The 18,419-nt window shown below is 36.3% G+C and overlaps 1 protein-coding gene across 3 annotated transcripts in view; it reads left to right on the top strand.

Annotated features, from left to right (window-relative positions):
• The window catches only part of LOC110833668 (protein no-on-transient A), a 48,874-nt gene that overhangs the window by 10,821 nt on the left and 19,634 nt on the right, over nucleotides 1-18,419 (top strand). For 2 of the 3 annotated variants that reach the window (XM_022071991.2, XM_022071992.2), the window contains 3 exons: nucleotides 855-969; nucleotides 1,270-1,295; nucleotides 16,325-17,208. In XM_022071991.2, coding sequence (XP_021927683.1) covers nucleotides 855-969; nucleotides 1,270-1,295; nucleotides 16,325-16,525 — 342 coding nt within the window. In that variant the 3' untranslated portion in view covers nucleotides 16,526-17,208. Of the gene's footprint in view, nucleotides 1-854; nucleotides 970-1,269; nucleotides 1,296-16,324; nucleotides 17,209-18,419 lie in introns of those variants that run through there. The other variant, XM_022071994.2, reaches the window with a different exon arrangement.

Here is an 18,419-nt window from a genome sequence, read left to right as displayed (position 1 = left end):
AGTGAAAAGTGTTGGTTTCTAATTATGACAATGAAACAAAAGTGGTTAGATTTAATTTAATATGTCTTAGCAATTAGCTAAAGAGCTGTCAGATTGACCTTTTCAACATTGTTCAGCATTATTGCTAGCCGTGCTAGGAGATTGTTAATTTTGAAGGATGAAGACAAAATATGTGATGGCATATAAGCATTTACACATGTACGTGAATGTTGGTGGGACTTGAACTGTAGTGCAGAAGATCGTGGGTAAAATATGGGTATTATTCCATGCTTACAGCAAATTGTTGGGACTTTACTTATAAGTGACAGTTCCTAATTTTCAGTCACAGTGCAAGATGTTTCATTACTGTGAGAAAGTCTCGGATAGAGTTAAATGTTTAATTCTGCGTTGTTTTCTTACCTGCCTGATTACTACTGTATAGAAGAATAAACTTCAACTAAGTACCTGTTGCAATGAGTATATACAGTGAAACCTCGATGCATCGTTTTTGGCGGGGGTGGGAAATAACGATGAATACGGGAAAATGATAGTTGCGGGAAAGCATTAGAAATTTAAAAAAACTGAATGTTTCAGTACCTTCACAATGTTTGGTTTTCTGTATATTTCTATTTCAGGATCATCTTTTTATTTCCTTTTCTAATTAATTTTGCAAACTATTGTTTTAAAAGTTGAATGCTTTATGTGTTAATTTAAATTTAAGGTACACATTTCCTCTTTAACCTGCTTTCATGAATCCACAATCTTGTGCAATACAGGATGTCATGCAGACTGCTTGACATTCACAAAGAGATAAGTCGAGCAACCATATCGATTGATATTCTGAATTTTGTTTGTTGCCTTTTTCTTTTTCAAAGGCTCATCAGTTAAGCAGTTTGTTGGATCAGCAAGAGCAGGCATTACGACAGACTCCGGCTGGTTATGACTCACCTGGTGCTGACCCAGTCATTCGAGATTATGATGCTGTTGGAGGTTAGTCAGTATACCATTCTTTACAGCACTTTTGATGGTGGAGATTGGGTTGTTTAGTCAAATTTGTAGAAACTATAGTGCCTGTAGCAATTTGTTAAGCATTAGAAAGTTGATTTTCTACGGTTTGAGGATTTCAGTGGAAATACCTTGTTCAATCACATTTACGATAAAATTGATATTATAATTACCCATTGATTCTTAGCAATAATGTGGCTGAACTAATGAGCAGAATTTGATGCGATATAAATATATTGTTAAGACTGGTTTTCTGTTTGACAAAGGCATGTTTCTCTTCTGCAGGTGCTGGACCTGGAGCCATTCCACCGGTAATGTACTAAATATTTCTTTATTTTAAAATTAAGGCTTTTCTTTCCAGATCTTTTACCTTAGCATTTATGGCTTGGCTTCATTTTTATTATCCTTCAAGGCACGTGAATCTTGCCTTCAGTTTGAGAAACAAAGTGACTAGAAATGTTTCCAAGGATCAATATTTGGATCAATTGCCTTGTATTCAGAAAGGGTATAGATTTGTAGAGACTTTCCATGTGCCTGGGTATTTGAAAGGGCCTTCATCTGTTTGTACTTGAGGTGGTTAGTGTTTCATTGTCAAAAAATGGCAAATTAAAAATTCTTAGCAGTTATATAAAAGTTACCAAAGCTTTATGATCCATACAAAATATTAATATAATAGTCTCAATGCTTCCATGTCTCATTCCTTATTCTTCTGGACATTCACATTTCTTTTTTAAAATAAAAATTTCTGTATTCCAAAATTAGGACACGTGATGTAGTAGCATCTGTGACAGAGCAGAACTGTGTATCCAAGTCTTTGGCTGCAGTTTTTCCAACTCTTAATGCATGCTATTTGGTACTTCATAACCAGAACTGGAAAAATTGTTTGGAGATATGTGTGATCTCTTGATCATGGATTTACAAGTCTGCTCTTCATGTACCTCCTTATGACATTTTTCCAGGTGTGGTTGTAATCTTAAGTAAATGGAAGAATGCATTGAAGTCTTTATGGTATAACTGAATGAATTGCTAGTTGCTGGAGGAGCAGTTGATGGGTAGTTTTACAAATGTCATCATCTAAGTTATTCCATGCCATTTGATACTTTCTGAAGGTACATTACCACTCACAATTTTTAAGTGCTTTGATGTTTTTGTGTGACACGGTCAAGTAAATTGTACAGTTTAGTATCATTTGGTGTTGTATTGTACTTTGACTTTCAGAGATCTTTCATCAGTGCCAAATGATCATACAAAATGCATGTGATGGAGATGTACATGCATGATACATATTTGGACAACATTATGCTGAATCATTTGTTTCAGCCCAGTCCATTTTTAATTTGATTGCAATAACATCTAAAAATCTATATGCATACAAATTGCATTTGTTCTTATCTCATTAAGTTATTTCTGATATGTTTTTGGCATGTTCATAAATATGGGCCTTGGTAACTGGTTGCTGAGACATTCTGTTAGTTACATTAAGTATTACCTCCTCAGTCATCTGCTCCGACCTCTTTGCATTGTTAGGAAATTTGAGTTAATCGTGTTAAAAATCAGTTCCATATTCTTTCAGTCTTGTTATTGTTGGATCCAGGTTGTCACATTGTGGGGGTGACTGCTGTTGGTTACTGTGAACTGGCGACATTACATGATACTTTGATGTTTTCATATTGAAAATATATAGCTTCTTACTGGTGGGTGGGAGGTTCTGTTCAGTATTATGCAACCATATTTATAGTACCTGTTCACATATACATGAGATAAGCAAAAAGAATGTAGAGGATTTTGTGCTTCGACGAGCCATTCCACCTTGTGTTTTGCTTTCGGGGGGTTTATATATTAGGCTACTTGTTGTATTAAATAGGAAAGATATGTTGATGGTTTCTGTCAACCAATAGTATTTGTTTTATACACATACACTGGTTAAGATTATCTGTGCAGTTTTTGTATAATGTGCCCCAGTCGGTTGTGCAGATGTTTTTGCTAAGAGCACTGGACACAACTCAAAATGTGGAACATTAGCTGCTGCTTGTTTTTCTAGTCTTCCTTTGCAGAGGGAGGTCATAATTTTTAGTTTCCTTAATTTATGACAAGGTTTGAAAATGTTTTGATTTCTGGGAGAAATAGTTCTTTGATTTGTATGCTGAAACTTCAACTCATATTCTACAATACCAAATTCTTCATAAATTTTTGTGAGTTTGTTATTAATTCTCTGACATTTGTTATATTGATATATCTGATGATGACCTGTTAAATGAAAAATGTTTTTACATTTATGATTGGCTGTGAATTGCTTGAAGGGATAGCTAGCTACATTGTCTGTCTTGTGTGTGTGTGCAATCACAAAGCCCAGCTTCAACTTCTGTTGATACTGGTATAGTTTCTCTTTCTACATTGCACATACAGGTCTTTGGGGTCCAGTTGAAACTTTTCTTGAGCTCGGTGCTTCTCCCATGCGTTTCTTTGCTAATACCTCCATCAAAGTAAGCCTGCGAACGCTAACTAATTTCTTTTCTTTTCAAGGAAACATTGTAATTGCTTTCTCAGCTACCATAAAAATATGTAGCTGTCATGTATATTTAATTCTAAAGGCCATCTTATTTTTCAACCAATATCCTATCCTAAATTCTGTAATAATAATGATTAATGGAATTCCTTAACATGTGATTATATTAAAGTTATTTGGGTGGGTTAGGTAAAGTGTGTTATGGTAATATAATACTTGGATATAAAGTTTGATAGCATATCCAAGTTGTAAAATGAGTTGCTAGTGTTTCAGGTATATATAAAGCACTGTGGTGCATTTTGCAAACAACTTACACAGTGGTTAGGAAAGTGTGTGAGTCTTATTTTCTTGAGTGTTTTATTTTAATTTATTGTGGAATTTTTGTAAGGTTTATAAAACCACACATTGTAACATACAGGTATTTCTGAATCAAGCTTTTATGTTTCTCACACATTTTTATATGCATCTTGACCTGTCTGTTTTATGGCATTTGTTTTAAAAACTGTTGTCAGGAAATGTTGCAGATTAGAAAGTAATGACGTGTTTCTCAGCCATTGCATTTTGCTGTGCTACTATTGTGGTCATTGTACTGTGATGAGTAACACATGATTTGTCAAGTGTGTGTGAGTTAAAATTGGATGATGTTGAATTATCCCAGATTTTACGTGACAGTTTATAAATGCAGAAAGTCTAGTTTTCTACGTGCACATGTTGTCTCATAACTTTTCTCCAAATCCTCATGTGGGGAACACCACACATGCATGACATGGTTGCTTAGCCTGGATTTGGAGTTTTGCGCAGTGTATCTCCATATTCTATACACATTAAATGGAATATAGTGTAACCTCAATATAATAGGAATATAAAGGTAATGAAAGTGCTTATAATGGATATTCATATATGAAAATTATTGAAACGCAAGCCTGTCTTCTAAGTATTAATTATGACTTAATATTGTACCGAGTTTAAAACATACTGTGGGCAGGGCAGTGTTTATTCTTTTTTAAAGTGGTTTTAACACTTGATTGCTTATTAGAGCCATCTTTTGCAAGCAAAAGTCTGGCCTACTAAGTCTCTTCCATAATTTACTGTGCTTGAATGCATTACCATTGCATTTGTACAGCCATGGCTCTTGGAGGAAGGGTAGGGATTATTATTTGAATCAGCTCTCAGCTATTCGAGGTCAAGCTGTTGGAACTGGAATGTTTAGTTTAGGGGAGGAACAGAAGGTTGCAACCTTCCAGCCATAAGTGGCTATGAAAGCAAAATTGCTAATACAGTTCAGTAGCAGAAAATGCCATCAATGTTCTGAATACTAGGATACCAGGCCAAAAATGGTAAATGTAAATTCAGTAAATGTGTTTGTATGTCTTTTTAGTATAGAAATCAGAACATGTAAAACAAATTAATTATTGGACTGTGTAGAAACACAGGATACATGTTTTAACATCTTATGTGTTCCTCAAGGGAATGTTAAGAGTTCAGATGTTCCTTACCCTGTGAATCATTTTCCACGTGTGCAATGTTAATGGTGGTGGTAATGAATGTGGTTGATGTAATGTAGTCATCATTGTAAGCTGTACTCATTGTGATTACACTATGAAATTTATTCAGAAGGATTACAGAATCGGTTGTGTCATTTTGTAGCAAAACAAATCAAGTTTTACCTCAAACAGTCATTTTGGTTCGATGTGATTGCCATTGGTGATACTGCAGACATCCCACCTGAAATCAATGTCTTGCCAAACACGATCAAGCATATCCGGTGTCACTTCTGCAACTGCGGCGGTGATTCAAGCTTTGAGCTCAGTGAGATTGGCAGGTAAGGGTGGAACATGCACACGATCTTTAATGAAACCCAGTAAGAAAAAATCGAGAGGTGGCCATGCTATCGACCCTGTTTGACCAATCCACCGACCTGGGAAACGGTTATTGAGGAAATCCCGGACTTCTGTGAGGTGGTGCGCCATCTTGCTGGAAGTGAATGCATCCTTTTTGGTCATCTTCGTCTAACTGTGGTATGAGAAAATTTTCAAGCATATCCAGATACACGATACCGTTGATGGTTCTCTCGTGGAAAAAGAACGGGCTGTACACTTTAACTTTGCTAAGGGCACAAAACATTCACCTTTGGGCTGTCACGAAAGTGTTCCAGAAATGCACGTGGATTTTCGCTGCCCCAAATCCTGCAGTTCCAGGTGTTCACCTTACCAGTGACATGAAATGTCGATTCATCACTAAAGATTATGTAGTCCAGTAATGTTTCGTCTTCCCCTATCCGATGCAACATTTCTGCGCAGAATTCCTGACGAGCCACTTTATCTTCGTCAGTAATTTTTTGCACAATGGTAAATCTGTATGGTTTTAAGTGCAAACATTTTCGTAACACGCGCCAAACGGTCGGTTGTGGAATGCCAGTCTCACGAGACGCACTTCGCGTTGATTTCGCTGGACTACGGACAAAGCACTCCCTCACTCGTTCCACAACAGCACTAGAAACATGTGGGCGACCTGGAGATTTGTCATGGCGAACAGAACAACCAGTCTCAACAAAATTCTTGTGTCAAGAGTAAATTGTAGGTCTACTGGGAGGATTCTTGCCATATTGGGTGTGAAAATTTCGTTAAACCATTGTCGCAGATTTTATTTCTTCAAACCACAGCACACAGCGAGCGTGCTCCGCATCTGTAAAAGTAGCCATTTTCAAATGCACTTGTGCTTGCGGTGACGGAAATCGATACTACAGCACAATGTGAGTCAAACTTGATTTGTTTTGCTACAAAATGACACCTAACCGATTCTGTAAGCTTTCTGTTTAAATTTCTATACACCTTCAAAGTTGTAAAGTCCTTTTTGAATCACCTGGTATATAGTAGAACTTGGTTGTAGTGACCTCAGTATAGTGGCATCTTGGCTATAGTGTCTAATACTGAGTGGTACTAATTGAATCTCCATACAACATGCTTTTCTGCCTCTCTTACAAGGACATACATGGAATAACCAATTTGTTTATAATGGCATCTGGCAATCTGTTCTCACCCCAATTCTTTGCATGGATACACCTCTGGACAGCGAAAAGTTTAATGGGACTTTCTTCTACCCTGTGTCAACAACCATTTTTAACAATGACCTTAAGTGCTTAACTTCTCAGTGGCCTCAGAAAATGTATGAAAAAACTACAGTAGCTTGAGTAATAAATAGGCTTAAAAATGCAGAATGGCTGAAGTTGAAAAGGAAAGGGATAAAGGTGATGTGAAAAACAAATTGACAGTAGAAAGAAGGCTGTTTGCCAGGAATTTGGTTTACATAATTCAAACCATATGGAAAATAAGATCTAGTTTACATTTAAAGTGAATTTTAGTGCTGTACAAAATGATCCTATATATTTCTTCTTGAAATATGATTTTATTTTCATCGGTTAATGTGACTCATATGTAACATAATTTCTCCAGTCCCTTGGATGACATAACCGATTGTGATTGTAAATGAACATACAAGGAAGCTAAATATTGATAGTAACTGTATAGTTACACTCATATTTTACGTTCCAAAAGTAGTCACTGGTCTAAGGTTAAAACATTTTGAGGTATGTTGTATCTACACATATCTGATGTAGTTGTAAATATTATGTTAAGGATGAAGCAGTTTGCCTTGTAATAAAAGAGCTGAAGTACATACAGTCTTGTTAAATAACTAGACTGGTGTTTTTGTGAAGCAGCTGTCAGTGCTGATTAGCGTTGGTGTGTGTTACATCCTATGACTCCGCTATTTATCGGTTGTGTCAGAATCATTGATATGAGGTTGCAGTAGGCATTTATTGGTGTGGTGTTTGCTAAGAGTGGGCAATAAATTTTTAGAACAGAGAATTGTGCATTAAATTTGTTGTGAGATTGCAGAAGAATGGCATTGTCATTACAGAAAGTTTATGGCCACAAAACAGTTCATTGATCTGGGGGAGGGGTAATGATACCAACATGGACAGGACAGTGTTTCAGATGATAATTCAGCTGCAAACTTAGAATTGATCCAGATTCATGAAAAGTTATCTCATTTGGTGAGGAGTGGTCTTTGAAGTTGTGACGGGTACTGTGAATAACAGGTTCAACGTTCAGAAAGTGTATTAAAATGGTGCCAAAAAAATCTAAACAGTAAACAAAAGACATGAGAAAATAAATATACTTATATCTTTAAGCATGGCTATTAGAACAGCCTGACCATTGCAAGATGTAATGAATGGCTGGTGGTGATAGATTGGAATTTCTGGTAATATCCAGAAACAAAGCACCTCCAGTGGGAAAATACATTCAAAGTCTGATACTGTTGAAGTATTACTTTTAAAACTATTTGATCTAATGTTTCACATTAATACAATTATTCTCTCGTGTTCCTTTAAAGCCACTTATTCATTTAGCATTCTACCTTTTGGAATGCAACATGAAAGTAAGTCTGATAGCTACCCTAATAGTTGTCCCGTGTTAAGTCTATTGGCAAAACAGTTATTTTAATCTATTATTCATTTGTTGATAAATATGTTTCTTGAAATATGAAAGTAACAATGTTTTGATGTTATATGCGTAATGTTATAACAAGGTATTGGCAATTTTCTCATTTCATTTGGAAGTATAGAACAGCTGTGGAAGATTAATGGAAAATAGGTTGGATTTTTAACCAATGGTGTTCATGTTACGTAACTTGTGCCAAATTTGGATATTTTCCAGATTTTTAGTCCTCCATTATAATGAATGATACACTTTTGGTCTGGTCATTTGAAGTCTTTGTTCCTCATAGTGTAGTAGATGTAAAATTAAATGGGGTGTTTCCCATTTGTCATGGAGCAAGTTCTTGCTTGAAATTAAATGTCTAGGAAAGAACAAGCGTCGCAGCATCATATACTAGTGTTTGAACTGAAGTGTTCATGATGTTAAACTTTAACCTGTTGTGAAGGGTTTTTACTTTTCAAATATTTGTGTAGGGGTTTTACTGCATTTCAGCAGCAGTCTGTACAGCTTACCTCTTGAATAATGTGTGGCCTTGCATCAACATATTTTGCATTTTTGTGACAGATTTACATTTTATCGGCCATGTTTAGACTAATTTACGTGCAATGGGTGCTGATGAATTATCAAAACAACTTCCATGAAGAATTATTTGTTTTACTTCTCACAGCTGACTTCCGAGGGAAGAACTGCCGGCATATTCTTGGTGGAAGATAAATCTTTATTCCTTTGATGTGGGTTTGGTGGTAATGGCTCCTCGATAGCAGTGGTTGCATAGCTGACAGCTACTTATTGCTTGAATTAGAAGTACAAAGAACGAGGTTATGTGTTGGAAGTTTTAGAGTTTGGGTTTACAGGGCTTATGAGGAGAATACATTGTGCATATTGTTGGATTGTCTAGGTTTTGATGTAGGTGGCGTAAAACTAATGTTCACAGATGTCACCCTCTCAGACTTTTTGAACAATACACATAACATTTGTACTCGTAGTAATTTTTGGAGACTGGTGTGTACTGTATTGAGGGTTAATGACAGGATTATTTTTTCAGTGAAAGAGACATCTGTATTTCTTCTTGTATTATATTAAACTGTTTTAGTTTTATACATGCTATAAAAAAGATAATTGAAGTGTTACTGATACACATCACATCATTACCTGCTATATTTTGTTTCTTTCATTGAAGGTGTTCGTTATGCTGCTTTGTTTTTGATGAATATCTTTTGATGTGCCACTCCTATCTGTGGTGCGTTATGTTATGGACCATGAAATGCCAAACTAGAGAATGTCACATGTTAATATGACAGTATGCTATACCTAATTTCTTATCCAAAGCAATAATTGTGTGTGTTTTCTATTACACTTTCAATTTCTCAATATATAGTTGCAATCTAATACTGAAATTTCTAAATATTGTTAGGGGGGATTTTGTGTTTTGGGGGGGGGGGGTTGATACATGAATGTGCAGGAATCAGCTTTTTATATATATAACATATTGTGATTATCCTTTGTATTTGTTTTGGGAAGAGTAACAGCTAATCCATAACAGTTGATTTCTAACTGCAAAACTTCTGTATTTATATGTTCATATTCAGCCTACTAAGGTATAATATAGTGTGGGCTTTAAAGTTGTTTTTGTATTTATGTATTTTATTATAGTAACTTCACTCTTCCGAAGCTATATTTGTATCCTGAAATACTACAACATGGATGTTAGTAAGAGAATGTGAGCTGCGTTGTAACAAGCAGTCTTGTTATTTTAACATGAAGATAGGCTTGTTAAAGACAAGTACAAGATATTTCTCAATTTTGCCTTGCCGTCTAAGTTTCCTCTGAGGTACACCGTGGATTTAATTGGTAACTCAGTTTACAATGCCTTGTCCTGCATGTTATTCTCTTTGGAAGATGATTTGAAGATTGTGCAACAGTTGCATGCCAATTACAGGATGCCAACGGGTTACTGCCATTTATGGTGTGTGATGAAATAGCATAGAAGAGTAATGCAGTGGACATGTGAACAGATTGCAACAGAATTAACTAACAAGATGTTGATTAAACAACATTAATTGTTATCCTTTACAGTGCACTTCCCTTTCATGAAAGTGGTGAACAGAATTACACAATAAGGATCAGCATGGTGCCTAGTAACACATTTCACATTTTCTGATTTTGTGACCATGCATAGCTCCAGTTACATGAATATATGTTCAGTTCTGGTGTAAACTATTTAATGGGTGTCAACATTAAAATATTCTTGTCATCTTGGTGGAAGTCTGGGATTCAGTCTGACATGATTTGCATCTTGAGTAAAGGAGGGTTTGCAGTTGTTATTCCACAGCAAGTGGTTTATGAGGTGTTTCTTGCATTGAGGTAACTTTGTTTTTATGTAAAGTTGGGGATTTTCATGTTAATGATTTGTGGATGAGATAGGTCCTTCATTCATGCAATGAGAATATGAAGGAGAGGGAAATAGAAATAGTTTGTTTTGAAGTTTTTTTCCTGTTTTTCTAGGACTTGGGAACATGTTTGGTGCATTCTCTTCTGAACAAAAGTATGGTAGAAAAGTTCTGTAACACATCAGTCAGTTTATTTGCCATTACCTAGAGGAATGGAGAATATTACTCAGTTATATTGTCATACGTTTCATAATAAATATTTAGTAACCAAAAGCCGTGAATGTGAACATAACATTTGATGAACTGACTTGGTTCTGATAGTGATCTTGGGCATGTCTTTTACTAACATAGTTTGCTAATATCTTGATGACTTTTACATCCGTGTAAATCCCAGATGAAAAGTAAATGGCTGTGTATGGAAATTCTATAATGTATGTATAATGTGCTGATTGTCAGTGTAATAGTTGTATCTGAGTAGATTTGCATTAAGACGAAGAAACAAGGCTTTGCATCTATCTGATATAAAATGTTAGTTTTCTAAGGGCGGGGGCTTGTGTCAGAATTGTCTTTTCTGTGTTATTAAAAATAAAATGACTGCCTTTTAGTTTTACTATTGTTTGGGTGTTTAGAGCCAATAAATTATGCACCTTAATTTGTTTTTAAACTACATTATATGTTTCACTATGTGACTGGTTTTCCCCACTGTTACTTGCTATGTTGGCTTGTAAATCTGCTTACAGTTTTTAACAATTTTCCTTTTTATTGAAAAACTATAAAACATTGCAGCCTCTATTGCAAACAGTAATAGTAGGCCTGGATATAGTTTCTGGGTGGGTACGTGGGTAGTAAAACTTATCTTTTACAAGGTGCTTGCAAATAAGCGTGAAAGGTGCATATGGTATAGGCTGTTTGCTGGGACATGAGCTATGGCCTTGAGATGTGCAGTGCATTTCCACCCCGAACAGTGGATGGGGTGAACTCAGAGCTCAGTTACAAGGCAGACTCGACCGAATTCACTTCGTGTGGTAAATTCCATTTCAAAAACATTGACCCATTTTTAATAGGCATTTCATATTCATCGCTCTTTCTACTCAGCACGAACAGAATGCAAAGCGTGGGCAGAGGTGTAAAGAAAATAGGGGGACGTAAAGTAATACACAGCCAAAGTAGAGAAATGGTGATAAGTGTTTACAGTTTTATGAAGAAAGAAGCGGACAGCTGCAATGTGATTAACGTTAATCAAATACAAAATCGTGTTTCTGAAGCTACTGGTGTGTCCATAAGTACTCTGAAATGCATTCTGAAAGAGTACGAACATAATAAACGAGTGGGGAAAGAATTCAGCACACCTCACAAGAAACGGCCAAGAAGGAAAATTAAAACAGATGTAGAGGATTTTGACAAGTGTGTAATTCGAAGAACGATTAACGAATTTCACACTACACAAGGCGAGCGTCCTACTTTAAAATCGTTGTTGGCAGTAATTAAGAAAAAGATTAACTTCAGTGGCGGGAAGTGGGCTCTTTGGAAAATAATTAGAAATTTAGGCTTCAGGTGGAGGAAATCGGAAAGCAATAGGTAAGTTCTCATCGAAAAGGATGATATTCGTGCAGCAAGACTGTCTTATTTGAGAAATATAAGTCGTTACAGAAATGAGGGGCGACCTATTATCTACATGGACGAAACGTACATTCACTCCTCACACACGAAAGGACATGCCTGGGGTGATGGTACAAATGCAGGTCTACTTGCACCTGTCTCCAAAGGACAGCGAGTCATCATCGTACACGCTGGCAATGAAAATGGCTTCATTCCAAATGCTTTGTTAATGTTTAAATCGGGGACAAAATCTGGAGATTATTATCATGATATGAATTTTGACAACTATGAAAGATGGCTCAAAACGAAGTTAATTTCAAACCTTCCACCAAATTCGGTATTAGTAGTGGACAATGCAGCTTACCATAACGTACAACTTAATCCGGCTCCAACTTCTTCGTCTCGAAAAAGTGCTATGATCGACTGGCTATGATCGTAGCATTCCTTTCAGTGACGGAATGTGTAAGCCCGAATTGTATTCTCTAATTAAACTGCGTAAGCCACGATTCAAAACTTTCAAAATTGACGCTCTACTGTCTGAACATGGCCACTCTGTCCTTCGCTTGCCGCCATATCATCCAGATCTGAATTCGATTGAACTGATATGGGGATTTGTCAAAGAATATGTCGCCAGAAAGAATGTCAGTTTCCGTCTAGATGATGCTATGAAACTAGCTGAGGAAAAGTTTAGTAGCATCACAAAGGAAGAATGGACCTCGAGGTGCAACAAATCCCGTCAGTGCGAACAGAATTACTTGCGGTTGGAACCTGTTCTTGACGACATTTCGGAACAAATTACAGTTAATTAACAAGATGGCAGTGTTACCAACAGTTGTAGCAGTAGTGAGGAAAACGAGAGGGAGGAAGAAGATGCAGAAGAAGATGATGGGGAATTAAGTGGAATAGAAGCTTTGTAAAATATCTTCAGCCGCTGTAAGTAATTCAGTCTGCATTGATGTTTTTGTGTTCAGTAGTACAGAGAAAGCTGTTCTCCGTTCCCCACTATCACTAGGAGACAGCATCAGTACCCTCCCTCCAGTACCCTCCCTCACGCGCATTTCCACAGCTCATGTCTGAGCGAACGACTAATATTTATCGAAGAGTGTTCCAATATTTTTGCAATACCAGTTCTGTAGGAGATAGTGAACCAAGAGAGGCAGATATCAGTCTTTAAACTTGATGCCTAAAACTTTGATTCTGAACCCATGCCTTTTTCACAAGCTCTCCATATATAAAAGTTTTCTTCTTAATTTATCAAGTTATGTTAAGTGTGTTTATTTTTATCACTGACATGATTTCATTATAATCATGACAGTTTCTCAATGTCTCAGAGAGTGGTATATCAGTACTGAATATACCAGTGGTTACATTTCAACTAAACAAGGGCCCCTTTACCCACTTTCTCACCTATGGTCAGAAAGCTTTCTTTGCCTAAACTGAGAGAAACTATTCATCTAACATAGCTTTGATTGATGCTTGTCTGCCTGTGATAATTGCAGGTAAGAAAGGATTTAGAAGCAAAAATTGCCCCCTGCAAAGGCAAGGAGTCAAAATACGTTTTTGACTCGAGCAAAGTTTTTTTATACATAACCTCATAATGCTTGTGTGTCATTGGAAAAATACAAGTGTTCTTTCATGCTTGATTAATTAAATATACGTCATGGAAAATTAGATGTACAGGTAGCCCTCGATTTACGTCGGGGATGCATTCCTGGACGAATCGGTGCAAATTGAAACTCTTTGTAAATAAATGGGAAGTCAATGACATGCGTTCCTGGCACCCAAACATTGACGAGTAATATAATGGCATTACATTTAAAGTTCTGAAATAACGTAAATATAATAAAGAGAATTTAAAAAATATATTTAATGCATTTACAATCGGCAATTCGTTGGTCCCCGCGATTGACTGCGATTCTTTCATGTGATTGATGTGTACAGTCATCTCTGCTGCTATGTGATAGTTGCATTCATGTAAGATGCCGGCCTATAGAAAATCGCATAGTAAAAGTAACCCTGGTACCCCCGCAGAGATTAAATTAGTTGTAAGACTTGAGGTTCTCACAGCGGTGAGTATGAAGATTTCTGTCTTCTGGGTTATTGCGCTGTGTAGTCTGGTCGATGTTAACCAACGTTTCATCGCCCTGATGACGGAGGCAGTATGACCTCTGAAACGTTGGTTAACATTGACCAGACTACACAGCGCAATAACCCAGAAGACAGAAATCTTCATTAAATTAGTCCTTTGAAAGTTTAAAGCGCCAGGAATGAAATTGCATAAGAGCAAACTCGCATATGCAAAAGTTTGCATTTCACATACAGCTTTTACAGATTCATCGATCTCATTGGAGTAAATTCACGTTAATGAAACATACATAATTGCAGAGATGACTGTATTTGTAATTTTTATTAAAAATCAGTGATGTAAGAATTACGATTTAGTATAAGAATCAGTACGAGATACAATGTAAAACGTTATAAATAATAGTAAAATGCATTTATTTCACTTTTTGACTTCGTTTCAAAATTGGCGTTTTTCTGAATCGGCGCAAATCGAGGGCTACCTGTAGATTTTGTAGCCATTGTTTTATTTGACATTTACAAGAAAAGTTATGTTAAAATAGTTGCATCATCATCAGGAAAATTCACAAAATTTAAGAAAATTCTAACAAAACCATTATTTTAAGGTAGCCCTGGTCAGTCTAGTTTCAAGAGTTTTTCATCCCTGTTACATGTTCGCATTGGTAATCTTAACAACCAGTATAGGAAGGGGAACTTGAAAAGTTAATGTGCTGTTCAAGATAAGCTGTAGTTTCTCCAGAATACATTTTTATAATTTAAGCCTGGTTCACATATGTCCACATTATGTAAAACATTGCCCATAGGTAATCCACATGAAAGTAATTAAGAGGTTACTGTACTTTATACAATGGAAATGGTCACTCATATAGCATCACATATTTCAAGATGTGATTATCAGATGTTAAATGTGTATAATATGAACTCCCAAAAACAATTCCATACATTGTGCTGTCTGGTAACATGAGTTTTGAGTTAGTCTCACAGTCTTTGGTATCATCTTCTAAATATGATGTAATTTCTATGAAAATTTGTGTTGTTAAATTATTCATATTTTCAAACCTTCCTCCCCTAATCACATGCACCCTAGTTTCATTTAGGAGCATTCTTGTAGTATTTGATAATGAAGATTGTCAAGAAATATCTTTAAGGAGATTAATGTTGTGGGATGTTGGGGTAAAAATAGTGTGGTAGTTTATGTACTGTGTTAATTTGATTTATAGTGTGAGTGAATAGAGCTAGGCTAGAAGGAAATTTAATTTTCCTTGAGAAATGACTTGTCTGTAGATGTAATTCCTGTGAAGAATTTCTGATTTTTCTGAAATCACACAATTTTAATGGATTGTAATTTGTAAAGCCTTATTTGAATATAAAAGTAGTTTCATCATAAACTGTGAGTCAAACTATGTTTATAGTGATATTGCAACTGAAATATACAAAGGCTTTCATCATACAGATGTCAGGAATCATTCCATAGTCCTACCATCATCGTTAATATTTGAATTATATTTTTGTTGATGTTAAGGCATTCAGAATTTTTTACAGCATTCTGAAGAGTCTTGCTGAAGTTTTGTGGAGGTATATTTGGTTTGAAGTCCATATATGTTTTAATTGTAGTCTTTTGAAGGTGGAGGAAGCATGCTCTGAAATGTCATGATGACCATGAGTCACTGCACAGAAGACAATCTGGACTTTCACCACAAATTGATTTCTATTTTAGAATGTCAACCAATGAAATTAGTAAATTGCGTTGATGGCCATGACTGTGTTTGATATAAAGTTTAGTAGACCTGGGTAATCTTGAATTACATAATTATTACTTCCACAAGGTTGGAGATTATATTTATTTGGAAGAATTGCACAATGTTAATGGCCTTTTCAACACTTCTAGTTTATGCATTCTGTGTGTGAAAGTGGTGATGGTATTTAGGTGATTATATTACGTGTGGCATTCAAGTGTTTGGATATTTCTTGGTCCTTATTTGTTGGAGGAGCTAAAGGCTCGTGTTTTAGCTATAGATGTGAGTGCGTAGTCTATGGCTGTAACATGAGCCTACATTTCCACTTTTTATATGAAATGGGCAATTACAGCTGGAAAGTTAATCTGAGGATTGTTGGTGGTGATGGAAACATCTAACAGTATTTTTTTCCCATTTCTTTCTATGTGATAATGATGATGCTGCTGGACTCGCCACTGTTGCAATTCCTTATTGCACAAACTGTTCTGTGGGACATTGTACACTATGTGCTTGGTTGGTAAATGTTAGGATCCAAAATCATTCTTGGATGCTTACGACCGTGGCACAGGGCGATATGAAGCTGCCGGACGTGGCGACATGCGGGAAGATCTGGGGGGACCTAATAGTGGTGGGCCCCGGGGCTCACTAGGTGGAAATCCTCGTGGGCGTTGGGGCCAAGCTGACCGCAGAGGTGCTGATGATTACCCCTCCAAGAGAAGGCGTTATTAAGTACATTGAATGAACTGCTTTCTGTGAGGGTTGGATATCTTGGGAAAATACATTGTAAAGTGTTTACAGTCATCTTTTGAAGTATGTCATTCTACGTGTTACAATGGGATATGACCCATATATCAAGAAACAAACCCTCTTTTGGGTTCCTTGATTAATTTGTGCTGAAAGTTACTGAGAAGAAGAAATGTAGTTTTGCAATGATGAGCTGTAGTATATTTGATGTTTCCCCGAATATGACACATTTGTACTTTTATTTAACTGAGGATGGATTATCACATTGTGAGGGAAATTACAGGTGATAAAACTGCTTTATGGATTTCATACATCTGCAGATTGTGAGATGCAGATGATTTAAGATTTACATTTATGAATTTGTATGTCATCTGATTGTAGCAAAATTCGCATTGAAGAGATGTGTACAAGTTTTGTGGAACATTTGACTAAGTAGAATATTCAATTCTTTGTATGATGTAAGGACAATATAACTTTTTGTTTGTCCTGTGTGAGTAATTAGGCTTATGTATTAGCGTACGTGTTGTATGTTTTATTCCTTATAACCACTGAGAATATAATTTTGTTTAAGTAAATACTTGTGCATCAGTAGATTTACCTACACAATGTTTCTGTACCACAAATTTGTCCAATTATTTTTTAATCAATAAATGTAATATGAAATATTAGTCATGGAAAAAATTGCCCGCCCGCCCCAACTTCCATTACCATTTCTGAAAATGGTTATGCATTGCCTTTCCCCATGCATAAATCCTGCAAGAAGGTACATTTATTTTAGAATCCCTAAAAATATTAGCATTGGCTACATTCAGAAGTTGCAGTTCCTCAGTATTCCCTGTAACTGTTTTGATTCTCCAAAACAATTGTTAACTCATCTTCTGTTTTCTTAATGTTTCCTGTTGTTGCTAATAAAATATCTTAGGATATTTCTGTATTGTAGGATGGGTTGTTTCTTTTTAATGTTGAAGGCATTTGAATTGCTATAAGAAAATTTAATACTTGTAATAACATTTTATTGTGTAACAGAAGGGGAACTTTTCAGACCTGTATGGAGTATGGTTTGAAATGTCAAGAGTGTAGTTCCTGATTTACTGATTTACAAAGTTTTTGTGTTTGTTTGCAGAACAGGCCCATTAATTAGGTAGATGCTTACCAAGCCATTGTTTAAAAGGGGTCCATAATTTGGTAACGTGGCCAGAACATGAACCTGTCCATTTAATCTATAAAATTAAAATTAAATCCGTGGCGTAACGGCTCCAGAGAGCCAAAGCTGACTAGCTTGACTGCTGGTCTCACGTTCACGTGCCTAAGCAGAGGTGAACAATCATTCAACCAGATATAGGGTGATGTGTGGTCAGCACGACGAACCCCCAGCCATTGCTAGCTTTCCTGACCTGATTACGCTACTCATTTCCTCACAATGCTGGGTTGGCACCTGTCCCATACACTGGTCGAAAGCTCATGAGAAAATTTCTTCTCCCCCGAGACTTGAACCAGCGCGCATTCCATATCACCGGTCCGAAGCATGATGCCTCAGACCGCGCGGCTACGGCGTGGGACCCATTTAATCTATATGGATCTGAAATTAAGAATGTTCGAGCTTTACCTCCACTCAATATGTTATCATGCCATGGTGTATGGCATAAGGACAATTCTACTTTTCATGGAGAAAACCACCATGTTTTTATGCTTTAGTGATGATTGTGTCAGTTATATAACCATAATTTTACTTTACTTAGAAACATATTTCTGAGAGTATTTCTAGTGATATATCATCAGAATAGCTAGTGGGAAATAAGATGTTGATGATTCGAGGCGGGAGAAAGGAGGAAATGGGGACGGTTTTGGTTAGTTCACTAACTACCAGCCTTTTATAATC

Source organism: Zootermopsis nevadensis, unplaced genomic scaffold (genome assembly GCF_977971745.1).
Source record: "Zootermopsis nevadensis isolate Lab colony 2312 unplaced genomic scaffold, Znev_1.0 Znev_ptg000002l, whole genome shotgun sequence".
In the NCBI taxonomy this organism is placed as follows: domain Eukaryota; kingdom Metazoa; phylum Arthropoda; class Insecta; order Blattodea; family Termopsidae; genus Zootermopsis; species Zootermopsis nevadensis.
Note: the sequence above shows the minus strand (reverse complement) of the source record. Positions and strands in the feature narration are given on the sequence as shown.